The sequence below is a fragment of the Conger conger genome, chromosome 13, assembly GCF_963514075.1.
Source record: "Conger conger chromosome 13, fConCon1.1, whole genome shotgun sequence".
Lineage (NCBI taxonomy): Eukaryota > Metazoa > Chordata > Actinopteri > Anguilliformes > Congridae > Conger > Conger conger.
The window spans coordinates 41,005,978-41,024,464 of NC_083772.1; the positions used below are offsets into that span (position 1 = coordinate 41,005,978).

The 18,487-nt window shown below is 45.7% G+C and overlaps 1 protein-coding gene across 1 annotated transcript in view; it reads left to right on the forward strand.

Annotated features, from left to right (window-relative positions):
• The window catches only part of arhgap32a (Rho GTPase activating protein 32a), a 127,115-nt gene that overhangs the window by 77,207 nt on the left and 31,421 nt on the right, over positions 1 to 18,487 (forward strand). The window contains exons 6-10 of the mRNA XM_061216560.1: positions 2,432 to 2,518; positions 7,070 to 7,207; positions 11,334 to 11,426; positions 11,955 to 12,077; positions 13,253 to 13,330. Coding sequence (XP_061072544.1) covers positions 2,432 to 2,518; positions 7,070 to 7,207; positions 11,334 to 11,426; positions 11,955 to 12,077; positions 13,253 to 13,330 — 519 coding nt within the window. The remainder of the gene's footprint in view (positions 1 to 2,431; positions 2,519 to 7,069; positions 7,208 to 11,333; positions 11,427 to 11,954; positions 12,078 to 13,252; positions 13,331 to 18,487) is intronic.

Consider the following 18,487-nt stretch of genomic DNA (forward strand, 5'->3'; position numbering starts at 1 on the left):
TTTGGGTTTGAGAGGTTAATTGCCCGTCCCTCAGTGGCGTTTGATGAAGTGATAGTGATATGTCCTCCACTGTTTGACTGAAATGTTCTCCACCTCCACTGCAACGGGGGCCTGGTTGAAAAGTCGGTTGATGCAATGTCTTGAAGACTTCACGATCAAATGAGAGCCAGTTCCCTGTTATAGCCCTCACTTTTGATCTTGCCTGTCTCTTGCTGATTGCATTGGATGGCCCATGTTGGAAACCTCCTGGGTTCTCAGTGCAGGGCAGTGTGTTTACTGTTACCCTACATAGAGGTCTACAGTTGGGGAAAGTAAAAAATAAAAAAAATAAAATAAAAAAGAAGCAGACTGCTGATCAGTTGACAGCTTCGTTTCTCAGCCCTAATTTTAGAGGGTGCGACACAGTGCTATCCTGAGGAACACGTCAGCTGATGGTTCCCAGTAGATCATTTAGGCATCAGGAGGGTAACTCGCCTTACTGCCTGAGCTTACTGTTGCCTGTGAGGTAAACGGCAACATTTTGGGAAATATATATTTTTTCCTACTTACCCAGACGTGATGTTCGATTTCATTTTCATTTTTGTGCATTCACCGGCTCAATTTCCATGTTAGCATAATGTGTTAGCTTAGCATAAAGGCTGGAAGCCTTGTAGAACTTCTCTGAAGGCTACTGAATCCGATAGTCTTCAAGCCTTTATGCTAAGCTAACATGTTCTGCTAACATGGAAATTTAGCCAGTGAATGCACAAAAATGAAAATTAAATCTAAGTCTGGGTCAGAAAAGAAGGTATATTTCCCAAAATGTTGCCGTTTTTATTTAAAGATCCATCGGTAACATGTGATATTGATTTGGCTAAGCACTGCATTGTCCTGTCCATTCCTGCAAAACTTGCTGCTCCATTCTGATTTTGATGTTCTGCTGCAAGAAAGTGGGAAAGGGACAAAACTCAGGCACTCAAAGCGTGACCATGATGTAATGAATAAACACAAGCTTACTTTGCAAATTCAATAGGAGTCTCAGTACTTCTTTTGCCACTACATTGTGTTTCGTTTACCTGAAAAGAAGACCTGAGCTATAGGTTATTCATTGTTTTTTCCTGAACGCATGCCTTTGTCGCACACGTGTAGCATGTGGTCGTAATACACTCTGCCTAAATGGAGAAAGCAATCAATCGATTCTCAGCAAGCCGACCCGTCACAAGCACCTTGTGGCTGTATCGATCTTTCTTCAGGCAGGATGCAGGAGAAAGCGATATTAACCCTCAATATCTCGTGAGGGTTGGTGTGTATTTAATGTCTTTGGCGGGCGGGGGGGGGGTTAATACAGCAAATACAGATGTAGATGAAGAATATAGGTTATTGATTGTATTTATTAGGAGTATTTTGGCTGAGGTCACTGCTTTCCTTTCCCAGTCAGACTATATGATTGTCCTCATCTGGGGCTGGCAGGACGCATCAGTGGGCGATGTTCTCTGATAGTCTAAGAGCACATCTCCCCACCGCTATACTGTAACTGATCACTGATCCATTTGGCCTGTCGGCCGGCTGCTCTTAAGTGTATTACGAGTGCCCTCGGTCTCACCTTCAACCCAGACAGACGTTTACCCAAGAAAAGCAAAACACAAGTTCACGACCCACCAAACAATCTTTTTAACAGCGACAATCCAAATAAATGCTGGGGAGAGTTTGAAAACATCGAATGGGCACGTCTAGGAACCTCGCCTGTCGTAGCGTAAAAAAATGATCATTGAATTATTCATGAAAGCAGCTTGAGCCCTTGACAGCAATCCGCTGTTTAGTAAGGTCAGACGTCAAAGCGCGGGGTCCTTGTTCTCGGCAGTCACTCCGGTCCTGAAGTCGTGAATGATTAAACGTTGGAGGTGGGAGTTACAGTGAAAGAGGTGAGCAGTTGACAGGCAGTCGCTGATCCCCCTGACAGACAGACAGACGCTAATACCTGACGAAAATTGACTTTGTTCTTTTGAAGCTCACATCTTGACTGTGGCACCGGGGGGGGGGAATAAAAAGAAAATTCCCTGCTGTGAATTAGCATCTACCTTTGTAATATTTAACAGGGCGGCGTGATCTTGGGTCCTTGTAGAATATTTTCTGTCCCTCCTCCGTGGAGCACTCACTCAGTGTAGGAATGCTATTGGTTTAATGTATTATTCATGGTGCACGAGCCCATCTCTCTCTCTGTCTCTCTCCTGCTATCTCTCTCTCTATGTTCTCTTCATGTCAGCAACAATAAGGTTACTCAGACCACTTTGTTGTGTTGTGTTCTTTGTCTTTGTTCACTCCCAATGGGGGGAAAAAAAAGAAAAAACATGAACTCTTGGCATGGTGATGTCAGTCTCACCCTTGTTCTGACTCATTTTTCTCTCTCTCTCTCTCTCTCTCTCACACACACACGCACGCTCTCTCTCTGTAGCTGGCTCTAGCAGAGGAACAGAATGAAGTGACAAGGAATGGCCAGGAGTTGAAAGAGCTGGTGTACCTGATCCAGATCTGCTGTCAGGTAGGACTCTGTGGAGCGCTCCAATCATTCCTTGCCAAATGTTTTAATGCAAAAATGGTCGTGTTCGGAGTGTGGATTCAGGATTCACAGTATTGGAGAACTTGTACTGTACATCTGCTATTCTTTGTTGCTTCATTCTTTTTGCAGTGTGCAAAATAAATAAATGTTCTCTGGAGTAATGACTCCACAAACTCTAACTGCTGTGTTTGCTTAGAGCTCAGCTGGGGAATTGTTGAGTAATGTGAAATATCGAAAGAACAGAGAGAGATGTTTCTGGCAAAGCGGATATTAGTCTGCTTGACCCATTTCATGTGGGGGAAACAATAGGTGTGCTAACAACACGCCTTTTAGCTTTGTCGGAAGAATTGACACCATGAAAATGAGATTGAGGAGGCACACAAGATGCTGTGCTAACTAAGCCTTGGGTTGTATTGGCAGACATGCACTTATGTTACAATGACAGGAAATATTTAGCATCTACACTAATGTGAAAGATTCTATTTTTCTGTTTTTTTTTTTTTGGTGGTTTCCATTCAAACCATATAATTTAGCCATCCCTCCAACTTTACTGGACTGGTGACTGATTTGAAGTACACAAACAGATTTTTTCTTTAGGTTTATATATGTATATGTTACTGTTTGTTTTGATTTTGATCCTGGAGTCCTAAACACTGACATTGTGAACACAAAATGTATTTTTTGTAAAGTACAATTCAGTTTAAGGGCTGTAAAGCTTAGTTTAGGCCATGAGGTGTATTGCAGCTGAATTAATTACCTGGAATCATTAACAGTGTGAAGCTCACTTTGTGTTCCAAATATTTTTTGTATTTCAAGTTCTACCAATTACCGGAGAACTTGCCCCCTGTCAAAACCTCAAATTACATTGACTAATGCTTTTATCCGGAGCAGCTGCAATGAATGCAAGCTGATTCACCAAATTAAATTCAGCTGAGTGAGTAAAACTCAAAAGTAGGACACTGTAGGTGTTGTAGGTGTTCAAAATAATAGTTTTTTTTTTTTTTTCTCCAAGGTTTTTTGTTGGTTTGTTTTGTACTGCCAGCATCCCAACACCAGAAGTGCTGGGCTAAAAGATGCTCGAGCAAACTTAAAATAGTTTCAGCGTTTGAGTGCGTTGGTGATGCTCGGTTCAGTGAGCCTGCCTTGTGGTGAGTGAGCTGAAGTGGGGAAAGCAGCGTGCAGTGTTTCTGTCCGTCAGAGTTTTTGTTTTTGCCGCTCGGCAACAGAGGAAAATAATAGCTAACCGTTAGGCTGCTGACGGCTAAAAATGGCTTGTTTTATTAAAAAAAGTAGCCTTGAGAGTCAATACAAAAAGCATGCCAAGCCACAGGCACTGTATGTAACAATTTTATTTTTCTTTGAGATGGTTTTGGGTTAGGAAAGTATCGTGCAAAGAAGGAGAGCCAAAGCAGTGCACTGCAGATGGAAGATGTTGGGTTGACGACCTAAATCTGGCATCATTAAAAATTCAGTTTAATTGGCCAATGCTTAAAACCCCCCCGCCAAAGATTAGTCGGTTAGAAATGTTGACAGTGCCTGTAGCATTAATGCTGCAAGTGTAATTTGAGTTGTGTTGCTTTTTGTGTTGCTTTTTTTCCTGTGATGCAAAGATGTTGGCCAGAACTGAAGGGGAAGCCCGAAGCTAGGGTGAGAGTAGCACTCTGGGATACCTAACACCTCCAGCTCCTGGACAGCTACAGTAAGAGCTTTGGCACTGTGGGAGGTCAGTGCAGGGAGCAGAACGTCCGTGAGAAAAGGCTTCTGGTGGTGGGCGGTGGATTTAAACAGCTGTTTCAAGCTGACAGCTGTAGGGGTAGATATGACTGAAGATGTCAATGGAGTCGAGCACCTGAACCGAGTGTTAGGATGGGGGTGACCAGTTCACTACGAAAATGCACGTTTGGTTTCTATTTTGGTTCTTTGATTTGTCACACACTGTGTCGTTAACCATGTACAGGAGGGAAGTCCCCCCTGACCATCTAAAAAGACCATCTGACAGAAAGGGTTGGAGTTTTTGGCTGCAAATTTGATGTGAGGAATGGACAAAGTTTGGGAAGAAAATAGTGTTGGGTTGTTTTGTCCTGTGCACTTAATCGGAGGAGACCTACAGGGGGGCTTGTGTGCCTGAAAGCAACCCCCCCGCCGTCGCACAATTGGTGAAAATAATAGTGTGTGGATAAGTTCAGTTTGTTGAGGGGACAAACACCTGCCACAGGAGAGGGAATCGCCTGCGATCCCTAGTTTTATACTCATTCTCTTACGCATGTAAAGGGCAAATAAATAAAACTAAAATTTAAGAATGTATTACATGTGTTCACCCACCATAAAAAACTTTTACGGATAGAGAATATTTTGTCTCACTCAAATACCGATGTCCACTCAACCAAACACAGAAGTAGTAAAAAAATATGACTGCAGTTGGCAGCCTCACCCTGGATAAATTGTGTATACTGTGTGCAACTCTATATAGAGTTCCTGGGTAGCCGACCTATGCTGTAAACTCTCTTCATTCCCGCAGTAAACACAGTTACTAATTTTACCCCATGAAACCGCGTCTGAAGTGCATGTTCAGCGCTGTTTTCTCTAGTCGGCTACAGTGCGTGCTTACGTTGAACGTTTTTTAAATCATTGACAATTCACACAGGAGGGGCTGATTTCACAAACACAGACTAAGCTTATTCCTGGAGTAAAATTAGTTTTGTATGCAGATTCTCCATTCAAAATTGAATTTAGTCGAGGACCAGGCTTAATCTGTGTCTGTGGAACCGGCCCTATATACTGTAGACTAGACTATGTGTCTCCGGTCATGGCTTTTATGGATAGCCGTCGTCCCCGAACAGTCATCGCTCTTGGGAGATCCCCCTGGCAGACTGCTGGAATGACGTTGTTGGCCAATATACAGGAGCCTTGTCTTCATCCAGGATAATGATTTGAATGCATGTGTAACCTACATTGCATCATAAATGTCCTGGATTTTGGATTAGGCTTCTTTATCGTACATTTTTTTATATGGCCAATTTTAGTCATCATTTCTGTAGTTGTCTTAATTCAGACTATGACCACCCATTATGTATTGTTATAGTTTTTTTATATACACAATAATAATCTTTCACATTGTAATTTTGATGGTTTTCAGTATCTTTGTGCATGCCCCCGTGTGGGTAACAGAAGAGTGTGTACGCACCTTATGCGCATGCCTATCTATCTTAATCTTGCTCCTTTAAAATAACAAGGAAACTGTGATATGACTTAAGACCAGGTTTTCTTGGTCATAGCCCAAATGCATTCAACCTAACAATACACCAACAGTTACCATGGCCACACCTAATTTTACACCTGCCTGTATGGACACAAGGTCATTTGCTATTCTAACAGTTTGGACACTGAACGGGAAAACAATAACTGCGCCAGTCTGAAACTAGCAAACCTACTTCTGCTTGGGCTACCAAACTTGCATTTGGGTTACGTGGAGCCCCAAGCGCTTTAAACAATTTAAATACATCTCTTCGTATAACATGGGTATATGCTCCAAAGCGTCAGACGGGCTCCTGTGGAATGTCACTGGGCGTCTCCTCTGCGCTCACAGTGCCTCTGTTGTTCCCATTGTGTCCAGATGATCACAATAGCCTGATGTAACGTGCCCCACAAAGCGCTCCAACTCTCTCCCTCTCCATTTCCCTCATCTCCACCTGCCCACATCCCACACTGTCTCCCGCAGCCTCTCACACTTTCCCATTCTCTCACAGTTCTTTCCCCTTCATCCCGCTCCTTGCTCTTTCCCCCCCCCCCGCCTTCTGACCCTTCCTCTCTCTGTGCCTCGCCCCCTCTGTCTCTCTGACTCCTTCTCTCTCTCGGTTCCCTCTCTCCTGGGCCCCTGTTCTCGTTCGCTCTCCTCTTCTCTCAGACTCCTCCTCTCTCTCGGTTCCCTCTCTCCTGGGCCCCTGTTCTCGTTCGCTCTCCTCTTCTCTCAGACTCCTCCTCTCTCTCAGTTCCCTCTCTCCCGGGCCCCTGCTCTCGTTCGCTCTCCTCTTCTCTCAGACTCCTCCTCTCTCTCGGTTCCCTCTCTCGTGGGCCCCTGCTCTCGTTCGCTCTCCTCTTCTCTCAGACTCCTCCTCTCTCTCGGTTCCCTCTCTCCTGGGCCCCTGTTCTCGTTCGCTCTCCTCTTCTCTCAGACTCCTCCTCTCTCTCAGTTCCCTCTCTCCTGGGCCTCTGTTCTCGTTCGCTCTCCTCTTCTCTCAGACTCCTCCTCTCTCTCAGTTCCCTCTCTCCTGGGCCGCTGTTCTCGTTCGCTCTCCTCTTCTCTCAGACTCCTCCTCTCTCTCGGTTCCCTCTCTCGTGGGCCCCTGTTCTCGTTCGCTCTCCTCTTCTCTCAGACTCCTCCTCTCTCTCGGTTCCCTCTCTCCCGGGCCCCTGCTCTCGTTCGCTCTCCTCTTCTCTCAGACTCCTCCTCTCTCTCGGTTCCCTCTCTCCCGGGCCCCTGTTCTCGTTCGCTCCCCTCCTCCCTCTGACCCCGGCCTCTGGTTGTCCTCCCAGGGCCGGAGCTGGATCGTGAGGCGCAGTTATGAAGACTTCCGCGTCCTCGACAAGCACCTGCACCTGTGTATCTACGACCGCCGCTTCTCCCAGCTCGCCGAGCTGCCCCGATTCCACACCCTGAAGGAGCAGCCTGAGGTAGGACCCAGCCTCCTGAAATGGAGGAGCACGGTGTGAGGCCTGCTGGTCTCAGCCTCACGGGGCCTGCTGTCCTCACGGTCTCTGCTGTCCTCAGTCTCTGCTGTCCTCAGTCTCTGCTGTCCACGGTCTCTGCTGTCCTCAGTCTCTGCTGTCCCCAGTCTCTGCTGTCCTCACGGTCTCTGCTGTCCTCACGGTCTCTGCTGTCCTCACGGTCTCTGCTGTCCTCAGTCTCTGCCAGGCTACTAGCCTGCATCAGTGTGGATGCAAACAACCAAAGGGCGGCCTGTAGCATAGTGGTTAAGGTAAATGACTGGGACCCGCAAGGTCGGTGGTTCGATCCCCGGTGTAGCCGCAATAAGATCCGCACAGCCGTTGGGCCCTTGAGCAAGGCCCTTAACCCTGTATTGCTCCAGGGGAGGATTGTCTCCTGCTTGGGCTAATCAACCGTACGTCGCTCTGGATAAGAGCGTCTGCCAAATGCCATTAATGTAATGTGGCAGTCTTTCATTCAAAAATAAAATCTAAAATGCCATATTTGATGCCCTTTTTGATGGTGGTTTGCACTTTTCTGTGATTGCTCCTCTGCATGCTGTTTTCCACTGGTGGTGTAGGGTGTGAAAATCCTGCCAAGTATTCAAATTTGATGAAACATGCAAGTAGAATGTGAAAAAGCAAGCGTATAAAATCCAAAAAGCATCTTTAAAATTAGGTTTGACGTTGCTCAATGTTTCCATGTCAGACGACATTGCCTCTCAACATTGCATAGGTTTAATTCGAATGAAACTTTGCTATTTAGTGTCTGAAAACAAACTTGTGTAACCAGTTACCAGCAATGTCACCAAATCTACCAAAACTCCATGGAATAAACAAGGATGGTCAAAAAGGTAAAACTGAACTCACCTGGATTCACCTGTCAGAGATGTGGTTTGGGCTATCTAATGGCAGAAAAATATGTAAAATATGTATCTTCGAGAGGAAAGTGGATATAATTTGAATGGAAATCTGTGTGTATGTACTAGGCATGCTGATGTTGTGTTCTCTGACTCCCTGCCCCTGAGCCAGAGTAGATTACAGAGATGGGGTTGTGCATGGAGTATTTAGTTTTCTTTCCGTTTTGCCGGGGTTATAAGCATTTGCAGGCAGTGTTTTTCTGTCCAAATTGAACATGGCCAAATGCGTTTCTGTAATTTCGCAAGAGGCTTGCGTGGTGTTCAGGTGCTTTTATCATACTGTTTGTGAGGCTTGAGTCACAGGCTTGTTAGGTAATTAAAGTATTTTACCGCGTTGTGGACGGTACATAATGGGCCCCGTGAGAATCCGGAGTGCAGATGCGGGTCTCTCTCTCCTTGTTTATACGGTTCTAGAAACTTCTCTAGTGCTGCCATTTTTTCTCATTTGTTTTCTGTCAAGTACGCTTGAACTTGGTGGTACATTTTCACATTATAATCCACCTGCCTGTGCTTTGAATGGCTGTTAATGCCCACCCTCGTGGTTCACAGTAATGGAAGCTGGGGAGTGCTAAATAGAGCCTCCCACCATCCGTGGCTCCCAGCTCTTCTGTATAATCTGCAGTGCTCTGGTGACTAACTCTGGTGTTGGATAACAAAGCCTCGGCCTCTCTCTCCAAGGTCAGATTTCACCTATCGTGCTCAATAAAAAAGTCAGTTAATGTCTTTTGGGACGTTAAGAACCAGTGAAACTGGTTTTTGTAGGAATGTGTGGTATTGTTAACTGGAGGCAGTTGGTATACCTGTGTGTGTGTGTGTGTGTGTGTGTGTGTGTGTGTGTGTGTGTGTGTGTGTGTGTGTGTGTGTTCAGCTAAATTTGCAGCCCAAATTGGCACTCAAGCATCCCTTTGAGACTTGAGGAGATTGTTCAGACAGGGCAGATTGAGGTCAAAGCCCATTTTTCCGGAAGGGCTGGTCTGACCTCAGAGGGATGAATGAGAAAGCTCACATTAATGCCATACCTCACGACTGCAGAGATACTGACACAATGAGTGAGTCGGTTAGAAACACCATCTTATTTAATTACTTCCTTCATCTTAAATTGCTTCCTTCATCTTAAATGTACTTTTAGAATGTGTTACATCATGTTGCATAAATGAAAATTTACTCTGTACGTTACCCTATGTTAAAATTGTAAGTTCATTAGGGCGGCCTGTAGTGTAGTGGTTAAGGTACATGACTGGCACAGACAAGGTAGGTGCTCCAGGGGGGAATGTCTCCCGCTTAGTCTAATCAACTGTACGTCACTCTGGATAAGAGAATCTGCCAAAATGCCATTAATGTAATGTAATGTATTGTAACTTAGGCTTCGGCTACACCGGCTCTTCAGTGTTGAGTGTGGTTTGATTTTCACGTACCTATTCCAGGGTGTGCCAGTGGACTGTGCACCTCTGGTACACCTCCAAAAAGAACTTTCTGGAATGCAGCTGAACTTTGTAGTCCCCTCCCTGACACCTGACCTGTGTCAAATAAATAATTGTTTTGGATTAAAATACTTTTCTATGCTTTAGTGAGCTTGTCTGGTGTATTGAGACTCTCAAAAAAAGTTCAAACCCCACATTCTGGTGCTCGTGGTTGGCTCAATTGCACCAGACAAGACCAATGGAACAAGTATTTGAATCCAAAACAATTTTTTTTTTTTTTTTTTTTTTTGACCCGGGTCTGATTTAGCATGATGGCTTCAGTAAACTCAGGGCTCTGGTTCTAGTGAATTCTGAAGGCCTTGAGCACTGACATTATGGGTACACTGCTGCGTGCTTGGTGCAGAACCAGAACTCTTTCACCAGTTTATCTAGTATTCATCGGCCTTTTGTTTTCATGTTCCTAAGGTTTTTTATTTTTAAATACCATTTGTCAAAGTAGAGCATCATTTTGAGGTGGAGGACGGATTTAATTTCCACAACAGAACACGACGATCCAGGTCATCAGTCATTCTCTTACATAGTACAGCAAATTGCCTAGTAATATGCACTGCTTTCTAATTGGCATACTATTTTGGGTACAGAGAGGGTGTAAGTGGTCTCTAGCACTGTGCTTTTAACCATGACTATACAGTGGTTGTGCGCAAAAAAAATGGCTGACAAAATATAAAATTAAAAGTAGGTTTGATGAAAATACATTTCAAAACAAGAATAAAAACTAAAATTAACTGTTTATCCTCATTTGACCTTAATATTTGAACCCTAGCTGTAATTATACTGTTCACGCTTCAAACATTAATCCTTTTTTGGCTACACACTAAGTCACTGAGGGTTTTTGTTTGGATTTGAGTCTGTAAAGGGTGGAATTTGTGTACCATAAGTGCCTTTTCAGGTGTATTTAACGTTTTTAATTTAGCTTCAAATTAATATAAAGTTGCTCGGACTTGTTAGTGCAGTAGCTGGCAGGCGTTTTGGCTAAATAATGAACATTATTATCCCTTTGTCTGCTGTAGACCTGCCGTATAGAGAATGTATTTTAGAACATAATGCTCCCTGATTGAGTGTTAGCTTTGTTGATGCAGCGCTTGATTGCGCCGTGTTGTGTTTCTGCTATTAAAATCTAAATACCCCTTTGAAACGTTAAGCAAATTGCCTAATGATTGCTCTCTGAACTGTGTGTGGTGTAAGGTCCCTCTGAAATAAGCGGTGTTCGGAGGGAATTAGCGGGTTGGTGGGTGTAAAGCCACGAAAAGCACTTTATGCATTAGGCGGTTGAATAAAGCTCTTGACTTTGAAGTGTTTGTGGGGGAATGTTTTTGACAAACTCTCGTCCCCCCTACCCCACCCCCTACCCCACCCCCACATACCCCACCCTCTATCTCCTGTCATCTGACATTTTCTCTTTTTCTGTCTCACTCTTTATCTCCCGATCCCCCTCTCTTTCCCCTCTATCTCCGGCTGCCTATTTATACATTCCACCCTTTTTCTCCTCCTCCCTCACTCGTCCTACCTTTCCGTTCCTCTCTCTCTCTCTCTCTCTCTCTCTCTCTCTATCGCTGCCATTCATCTCCCTCTATCCCCGTGTCTCCGGGTTCCTCCATCTTATCTTCCGCTTTTCCTTGTCGCCGCTCCATCCTCTCTTTCTGTCATTCGCTCTCTCTCTCTCTCCCTTCGTTTCTCTCTCCGTCTCTTCAGACAGTTTCCCAGATGCTGATGGCCTACCTTTCCCGTTTCTCGGCGATCGCCGACAACAAGATAAACTGCGGCCCGGTGCTCACGTGGATGGAGGTACGGAAGGCTGCGTTCCCCACTTCTCACACTCTGTTTCTGTTTCTGAATAAAGAGTACCATTTTTTTCTATCGCGCTGTTAAATAGGTGACAGGAAATAACAATTTAGTCAGACGTTTTTATCCTTGCAGTACACCGCATTATCTCCAAAGTGAAACATGAGTATGCGCCTCTGAACTTGTTTTTATTTTCCACACAAATCAGAACGGTTCGGGGCATGGCGCTCGTCCACAAAATGTCACCTTTTCCCTATTTCTCTCTGCTTATCTCTCCGTCTCATCCTGGAGGAAGCACAGATAGTGTAACCGAATAGGGTTGGGGTGTGAGGCAATACCAATTGAAATAAACCTCAGGTCCGCATTACAGTGCTAAAAAATGAAAGTGTCCGGGGAGAGACAAAGTGCACCTGGATAAAATCGAAACAGCCGCAGGTGTACAGGAAAGAGGATGCAGTAACCCCCGCACGCTGAAGCATTTATTAAGCTTGACAGCTAAGGAATTAAAAAAAGTCAAACTCTTCTCCCCAGATTGATAACAAGGGGAACCACCTGCTGGTTCACGAGGAGTCGTCCATCAACGTCCCCGCCATCGCGGCCGCCCACGTTATCAAGCGCTACCTCGCCCAGGCGTCTGACGAGCTGTCCTTCGAGGTGAGGGGGAATATTAGCAACAGGGCGGCTGCAATAGTTATGCCAGGCCTATCATCCTAGTTTTTAAAAACAATATTTTTGTGTGTGTGTGTGTGTGTGTGTGTGTGTGTGTGTGTGCGCGCGCCTGTGTGCAAGCGCATATGTGTACGTGCGGGTGATGTGGGTGTGTACGTGCCTGTGTGTGTGCATGCGCATGTGCGTGTGTGCGTGCGTGCATGTGTTTGTGTGTGTATGAGAGATTCAAATTTATAGCACTGGTGATGCATTCCTACTGCAGTGCCTCATAAAAAACGGAAATAAAAAGACAATATTCACAGGTGTGCTGTTAAATCAATGGGAACTGAAAATGTGCGCTGAATATAATTTTGCTTTTCAACGCTGGGGCTGGTAGTTTTTGTGCAGGTACTTTGTCACTCAATGAGGTTTTTAACGATGGATCTGTATGGTGTGCAATCAGACCTGGGTTTCATCTTGTGAGCAGATGACAGTTTGTATACGTGCTGCCACATTTCATTCAAATGTCTGAAGTTTGCCACTGCACAGAGGTGGAAAATCCAGGTTCAGAAAGCGAAAGCCCTCAGTATTTTGTTCCAATCACGTGGATTTGCTAATTAGCGCGATTCTTCAGCCAGGAGGTAGAACTAATTGGTGAAATCAGCTGGCTGCGTTCATGGATAGGGAAATAAACACGGCAGGACTTTATAACGATAACCATTTGTGTGACGATAACGATGCAAGTGTCCACACTGATGAACGATAACGTTCTCCAGGACGTTCTCCAATGTAACGTAACCTGATGTAATGTGATGTTCTGTAAATAGCCTCTGGACTGTCGTCTGCCATTTTGAACGTGACGCCCTGTAAATTCGGATGGATTTTGTTTGGCTGTCAGTGTTTTGTCTTTCACGCAACTGGAAAGAAATCTCTGTCTGAACGCAATCCCGACAATATTGTTTGTCACGTTATAGTCGTGGTGTGGACTCTGCCATCCACTTGAGTTAGAATGTTTTTTTTAAAACAACATATTTATAGTTTTCATCATAGTCATCGCTCTTGGTGTGGACGGGCCTTGACCTTCTGACCCCTGGATGTTCCAGTGGAATGTTTAGGGTGCCTGTCACATGACTAGATTCAGGGTCATGGCTGAGCTGTTCCTCTGTTTCCCTTTGCTCCAGGTGGGAGATATCGTTTCCGTCATCGACATGCCCCCTAAAGAGGACACCACCTGGTGGAGGGGGAAGCACGGCTTTCAGGTAAACATGTCCTTCAGGTGGCCTCTGCACTCACCTGAGGCTCTCCGCCAGGCCAGGGGTCGGCCGACCCCGGTCCTGGAGAGCCGCGGGGTGTGCTGCTTTTTGTTTTCACCTTGAAATCATCAATCCATTCAGACCCAACAAACTGGGTGAGGTGTGTTAACTCTATTATCGACTGCTTTCATTGATCAGTTAAGTGCTGAGTAACAGCGAAAGCCAGCACGCCCTGCGGCTCCCCAGGACCAGGGTCGCCGACCCCTAGTCTAGGCTCTGTTCAAGCATGTCTCCATGTTCCATTTCACCATAACATGATGCGATCAATAAACCCACATTGATGTTGTCGTCTGCAAAGTTAAGTGCCCCACTACTGTAAGTGTATTGTTATTTCTGTACATTGTTTATCAATATTTGTGTAACTTGTTTAGGTGATTTTTGCCAATTTTGTTGCAAGGAAATGACCTATACTTTAGCAAAATGAGTATGGATACCTCTAGCTCCAGTATTGCTGGTTCATACCAAACCACTTGTAGCTATTGTAATGTAATACATTTGTATAAGAATAATATTTTAGAGAAGCTCTGTTATTACTTCCCTAATAACATATGCTGCAGCGTGAGCAAATATGAATAGTTTCAAGGCAACATTCGAGGAAGGCGTTGTACTCTTTCATTCATTGTAGATTGCAAAGTATGTAAGAGAGTCAGTGGTGATGTAATGCATTCAGTGGCCATCACTGGTGGCCCGTTTGATTTCCGCATCCATGGCTCCTCAATCGCTCCGGCAACGACGTCAGCCGGGTCTCCCATTGGAGCAGCCAGTCAGCCAGGCGGAGTGTACCACGCCGAGCCCCGGGGGGGGGGGGGGGGGGGCTCCGTAGAGTGATGTAGAGTGATGTTACTGGACGGCCATTTTGTTTCCGTAAGCAGAATGGAGTATTGTGCTGAACGTTACATCAGTGTGAGTGACTGTCCTGTGGCACGTGGCTGGGCTGCACGCATGACCAAACAAAGAGCTGTGTTTGGGTGAGGTCCAGTTTAATGCACTGTGTTGAGCTTTTGTTTCATCACATTACATTACATTACATTACATTACATTAATGGCATTTGGCAGACGCTCTTATCCAGAGCGACATACAGTTGATTAGACTAAGCGGGAGACAATCCTCCCCTGGAGCAATGCAGGGTTAAGGGCCTTGCTCAAGGGCCCAACGGCTGTGTGGATGTTATTGTGGCTACACCGGGGATTGAACCACCGACCTTGCGTGTCCCAGTCATGTACCTTAACCACTACACTGCAGGCCGCCTTTCAGTCCCAAGCCCAATATTAAGTGGCTCCACCTAAATTCCAAGGGGTTTTGGCTTTGGTTGAAAAACCTTTGAAAGTTGAGAATTTTGTAGGGTTTTAACAGGGGCTCAGAACCATAGTATGGCAGTCATTTTGATTGGTTGAAATGGTATAAGGTCGAGAGTACCATATTGCACTCTTGAGATTTGAGTATTTATGGTTTACTGCCATATGGCACTCTTGGGACTGAAGAGGTTAAAACAAGGATGGGTTGATATTAAAATAATACAGTCCATTACCCTGGTCATGATTCCACTACAATACTCACCTGTTGGTGTTATGTAGCCCACTGGACTTCGGCTTAAAATGGCTGAAGCTTTTTGTGTATTTGACAGTGTATTTGGCCTAGGGTTCTAGAGCAGTTGTAGGTTCCCTTCTTTGACAGAGCGAGTGACTGGTTGGTCTGCGTTCCGGCCAGCAGAGGGCAGTAGTGGGCCCGGTGTGGCGGGGCTGGAGAGGTTTACGGCAGGCAGTCGGCGTGGGGGTGTGTGTGTTCGTGTGTGAGCGCGTGGAGAAGAATGGTTGAACGTGTCGGATGAACACCCCCGCTCTTGAGCAAGTGGACCGGGCAGGACGCCCTCCCCAATGAGAGAGGCAGAAGCAGTATTAGGAGGGGGGGGGGGGGCTCCGTAGAGTGATGTAGAGTGATGTTACTGGACGGCCATTTTGTTTCCGTAAGCAGAATGGAGTATTGTGCTGAACGTTACATCAGTGTGAGTGACTGTCCTGTGGCACGTGGCTGGGCTGCACGCATGACCAAACAAAGAGCTGTGTTTGGGTGAGGTCCAGTTTAATGCACTGTGTTGAGCTTTTGTTTTACCCTTTCATCACATTACATTACATTACATTACATTACATTAATGGCATTTGGCAGACGCTCTTATCCAGAGCGACATACAGTTGATTAGACTAAGCGGGAGACAATCCTCCCCTGGAGCAATGCAGGGTTAAGGGCCTTGCTCAAGGGCCCAACGGCTGTGTGGATGTTATTGTGGCTACACCGGGGATTGAACCACCGACCTTGCGTGTCCCAGTCATGTACCTTAACCACTACACTGCAGGCCGCCTTTCAGTCCCAAGCCCAATATTAAGTGGCTCCACCTAAATTCCAAGGGGTTTTGGCTTTGGTTGAAAAACCTTTGAAAGTTGAGAATTTTGTAGGGTTTTAACAGGGGCTCAGAACCATAGTATGGCAGTCATTTTGATTGGTTGAAATGGTATAAGGTCGAGAGTACCATATTGCACTCTTGAGATTTGAGTATTTATGGTTTACTGCCATATGGCACTCTTGGGACTGAAGAGGTTAAAACAAGGATGGGTTGATATTAAAATAATACAGTCCATTACCCTGGTCATGATTCCACTACAATACTCACCTGTTGGTGTTATGTAGCCCACTGGACTTCGGCTTAAAATGGCTGAAGCTTTTTGTGTATTTGACAGTGTATTTGGCCTAGGGTTCTAGAGCAGTTGTAGGTTCCCTTCTTTGACAGAGCGAGTGACTGGTTGGTCTGCGTTCCGGCCAGCAGAGGGCAGTAGTGGGCCCGGTGTGGCGGGGCTGGAGAGGTTTACGGCAGGCAGTCGGCGTGGGGGTGTGTGTGTTCGTGTGTGAGCGCGTGGAGAAGAATGGTTGAACGTGTCGGATGAACACCCCCGCTCTTGAGCAAGTGGACCGGGCAGGACGCCCTCCCCAATGAGAGAGGCAGAAGCAGTATTAGGAGGGGGGGGGGGGGCTCCGTAGAGTGATGTAGAGTGATGTTACTGGACGGCCATTTTGTTTCCGTAAGCAGAATGGAGTATTGTGCTGAACGTTACATCAGTGTGAGTGACTGTCCTGTGGCACGTGGCTGGGCTGCACGCATGACCAAACAAAGAGCTGTGTTTGGGTGAGGTCCAGTTTAATGCACTGTGTTGAGCTTTTGTTTCATCACATTACATTACATTACATTACATTACATTAATGGCATTTGGCAGACGCTCTTATCCAGAGCGACATACAGTTGATTAGACTAAGCGGGAGACAATCCTCCCCTGGAGCAATGCAGGGTTAAGGGCCTTGCTCAAGGGCCCAACGGCTGTGTGGATGTTATTGTGGCTACACCGGGGATTGAACCACCGACCTTGCGTGTCCCAGTCATGTACCTTAACCACTACACTGCAGGCCGCCTTTCAGTCCCAAGCCCAATATTAAGTGGCTCCACCTAAATTCCAAGGGGTTTTGGCTTTGGTTGAAAAACCTTTGAAAGTTGAGAATTTTGTAGGGTTTTAACAGGGGCTCAGAACCATAGTATGGCAGTCATTTTGATTGGTTGAAATGGTATAAGGTCGAGAGTACCATATTGCACTCTTGAGATTTGAGTATTTATGGTTTACTGCCATATGGCACTCTTGGGACTGAAGAGGTTAAAACAAGGATGGGTTGATATTAAAATAATACAGTCCATTACCCTGGTCATGATTCCACTACAATACTCACCTGTTGGTGTTATGTAGCCCACTGGACTTCGGCTTAAAATGGCTGAAGCTTTTTGTGTATTTGACAGTGTATTTGGCCTAGGGTTCTAGAGCAGTTGTAGGTTCCCTTCTTTGACAGAGCGAGTGACTGGTTGGTCTGCGTTCCGGCCAGCAGAGGGCAGTAGTGGGCCCGGTGTGGCGGGGCTGGAGAGGTTTACGGCAGGCAGTCGGCGTGGGGGTGTGTGTGTTCGTGTGTGAGCGCGTGGAGAAGAATGGTTGAACGTGTCGGATGAACACCCCCGCTCTTGAGCAAGTGGACCGGGCAGGACGCCCTCCCCAATGAGAGAGGCAGAAGCAGTATTAGGAGGACCTAATTTTACCTTTTTCGCTTGAACCTTAAAGGGACTCGCTATGGAAAGGGTAAGTCTGAACGCATGCCTGCGTTTCTGCTGTCTCTTCCTCTCCGGTGACGATCCCTGGAGCCGGTTCGGATTACAACATCTCTGCTCCTTATCTGCAGACCAGATAACTTGGAGAGAGGAGGCACGATACTCTTTGGATAAACTAAATGTTTTGGGTTTTTTTGTTAGTTTTTTTTAGAGACTAAATGTCTTTGTTAGAGGGAGACAGCACCAGCTGAGGGTCCCTGGATGTTTGTTGGTAGTGACAGCACAACAAGAGGATGTGTGCTGTGCAAGAGACCCTTTATGGAAGGGGTGTTAAGGGTTACGAATCAATGATAAAACGTACACGACATTTCACCACGTTTCGAGGTATGTTTAGTTCAGTCTCCGTCTGAATTGTGACATACCATCTGAGATGTGCATACATTTGTAGTTTTGCCCCATGCAATGGAAACATAAACTGTAATTGGAAAGCATTAACTGGCAACAGGGTGCGATACAGTCAGTGGGCATTAAACAATGAGGCTTTTTATCCCTTCGGCCTTTGACCAGGAAGGTTAACTCTGATTTCTGTTAAGAAAAACAAAAGCACTTGGGACAATAATGAGGCGTAAGCTCTTATGATAAGCATAAGCATAATAAGTGCTTTTGTCAGATGTCTAATAATGCAAGTTCATTTCCTGTTTAGGGAAATTCATTAACCCTTTAAGTCCCATGTCCCATGATGTGGCCACACCCAAATCCCCAAGGGCTTTTGGCTTTGGTTGAGAAAACTTAGTAGGGTTTTAAATCAAAACAACAGTACAGCAGTCATTTTGATTGGTTGAAATGGTGTACGGTCGAGAGTACCATATGGCACTCTTGGGGTTTTACAGTAGTTACGCTGGAGTGCCATCTGGGACTGTTGGGACTGAAAGCGTTGACCATTCCGCTCGCGTTTTGACTCGAGTGTGTT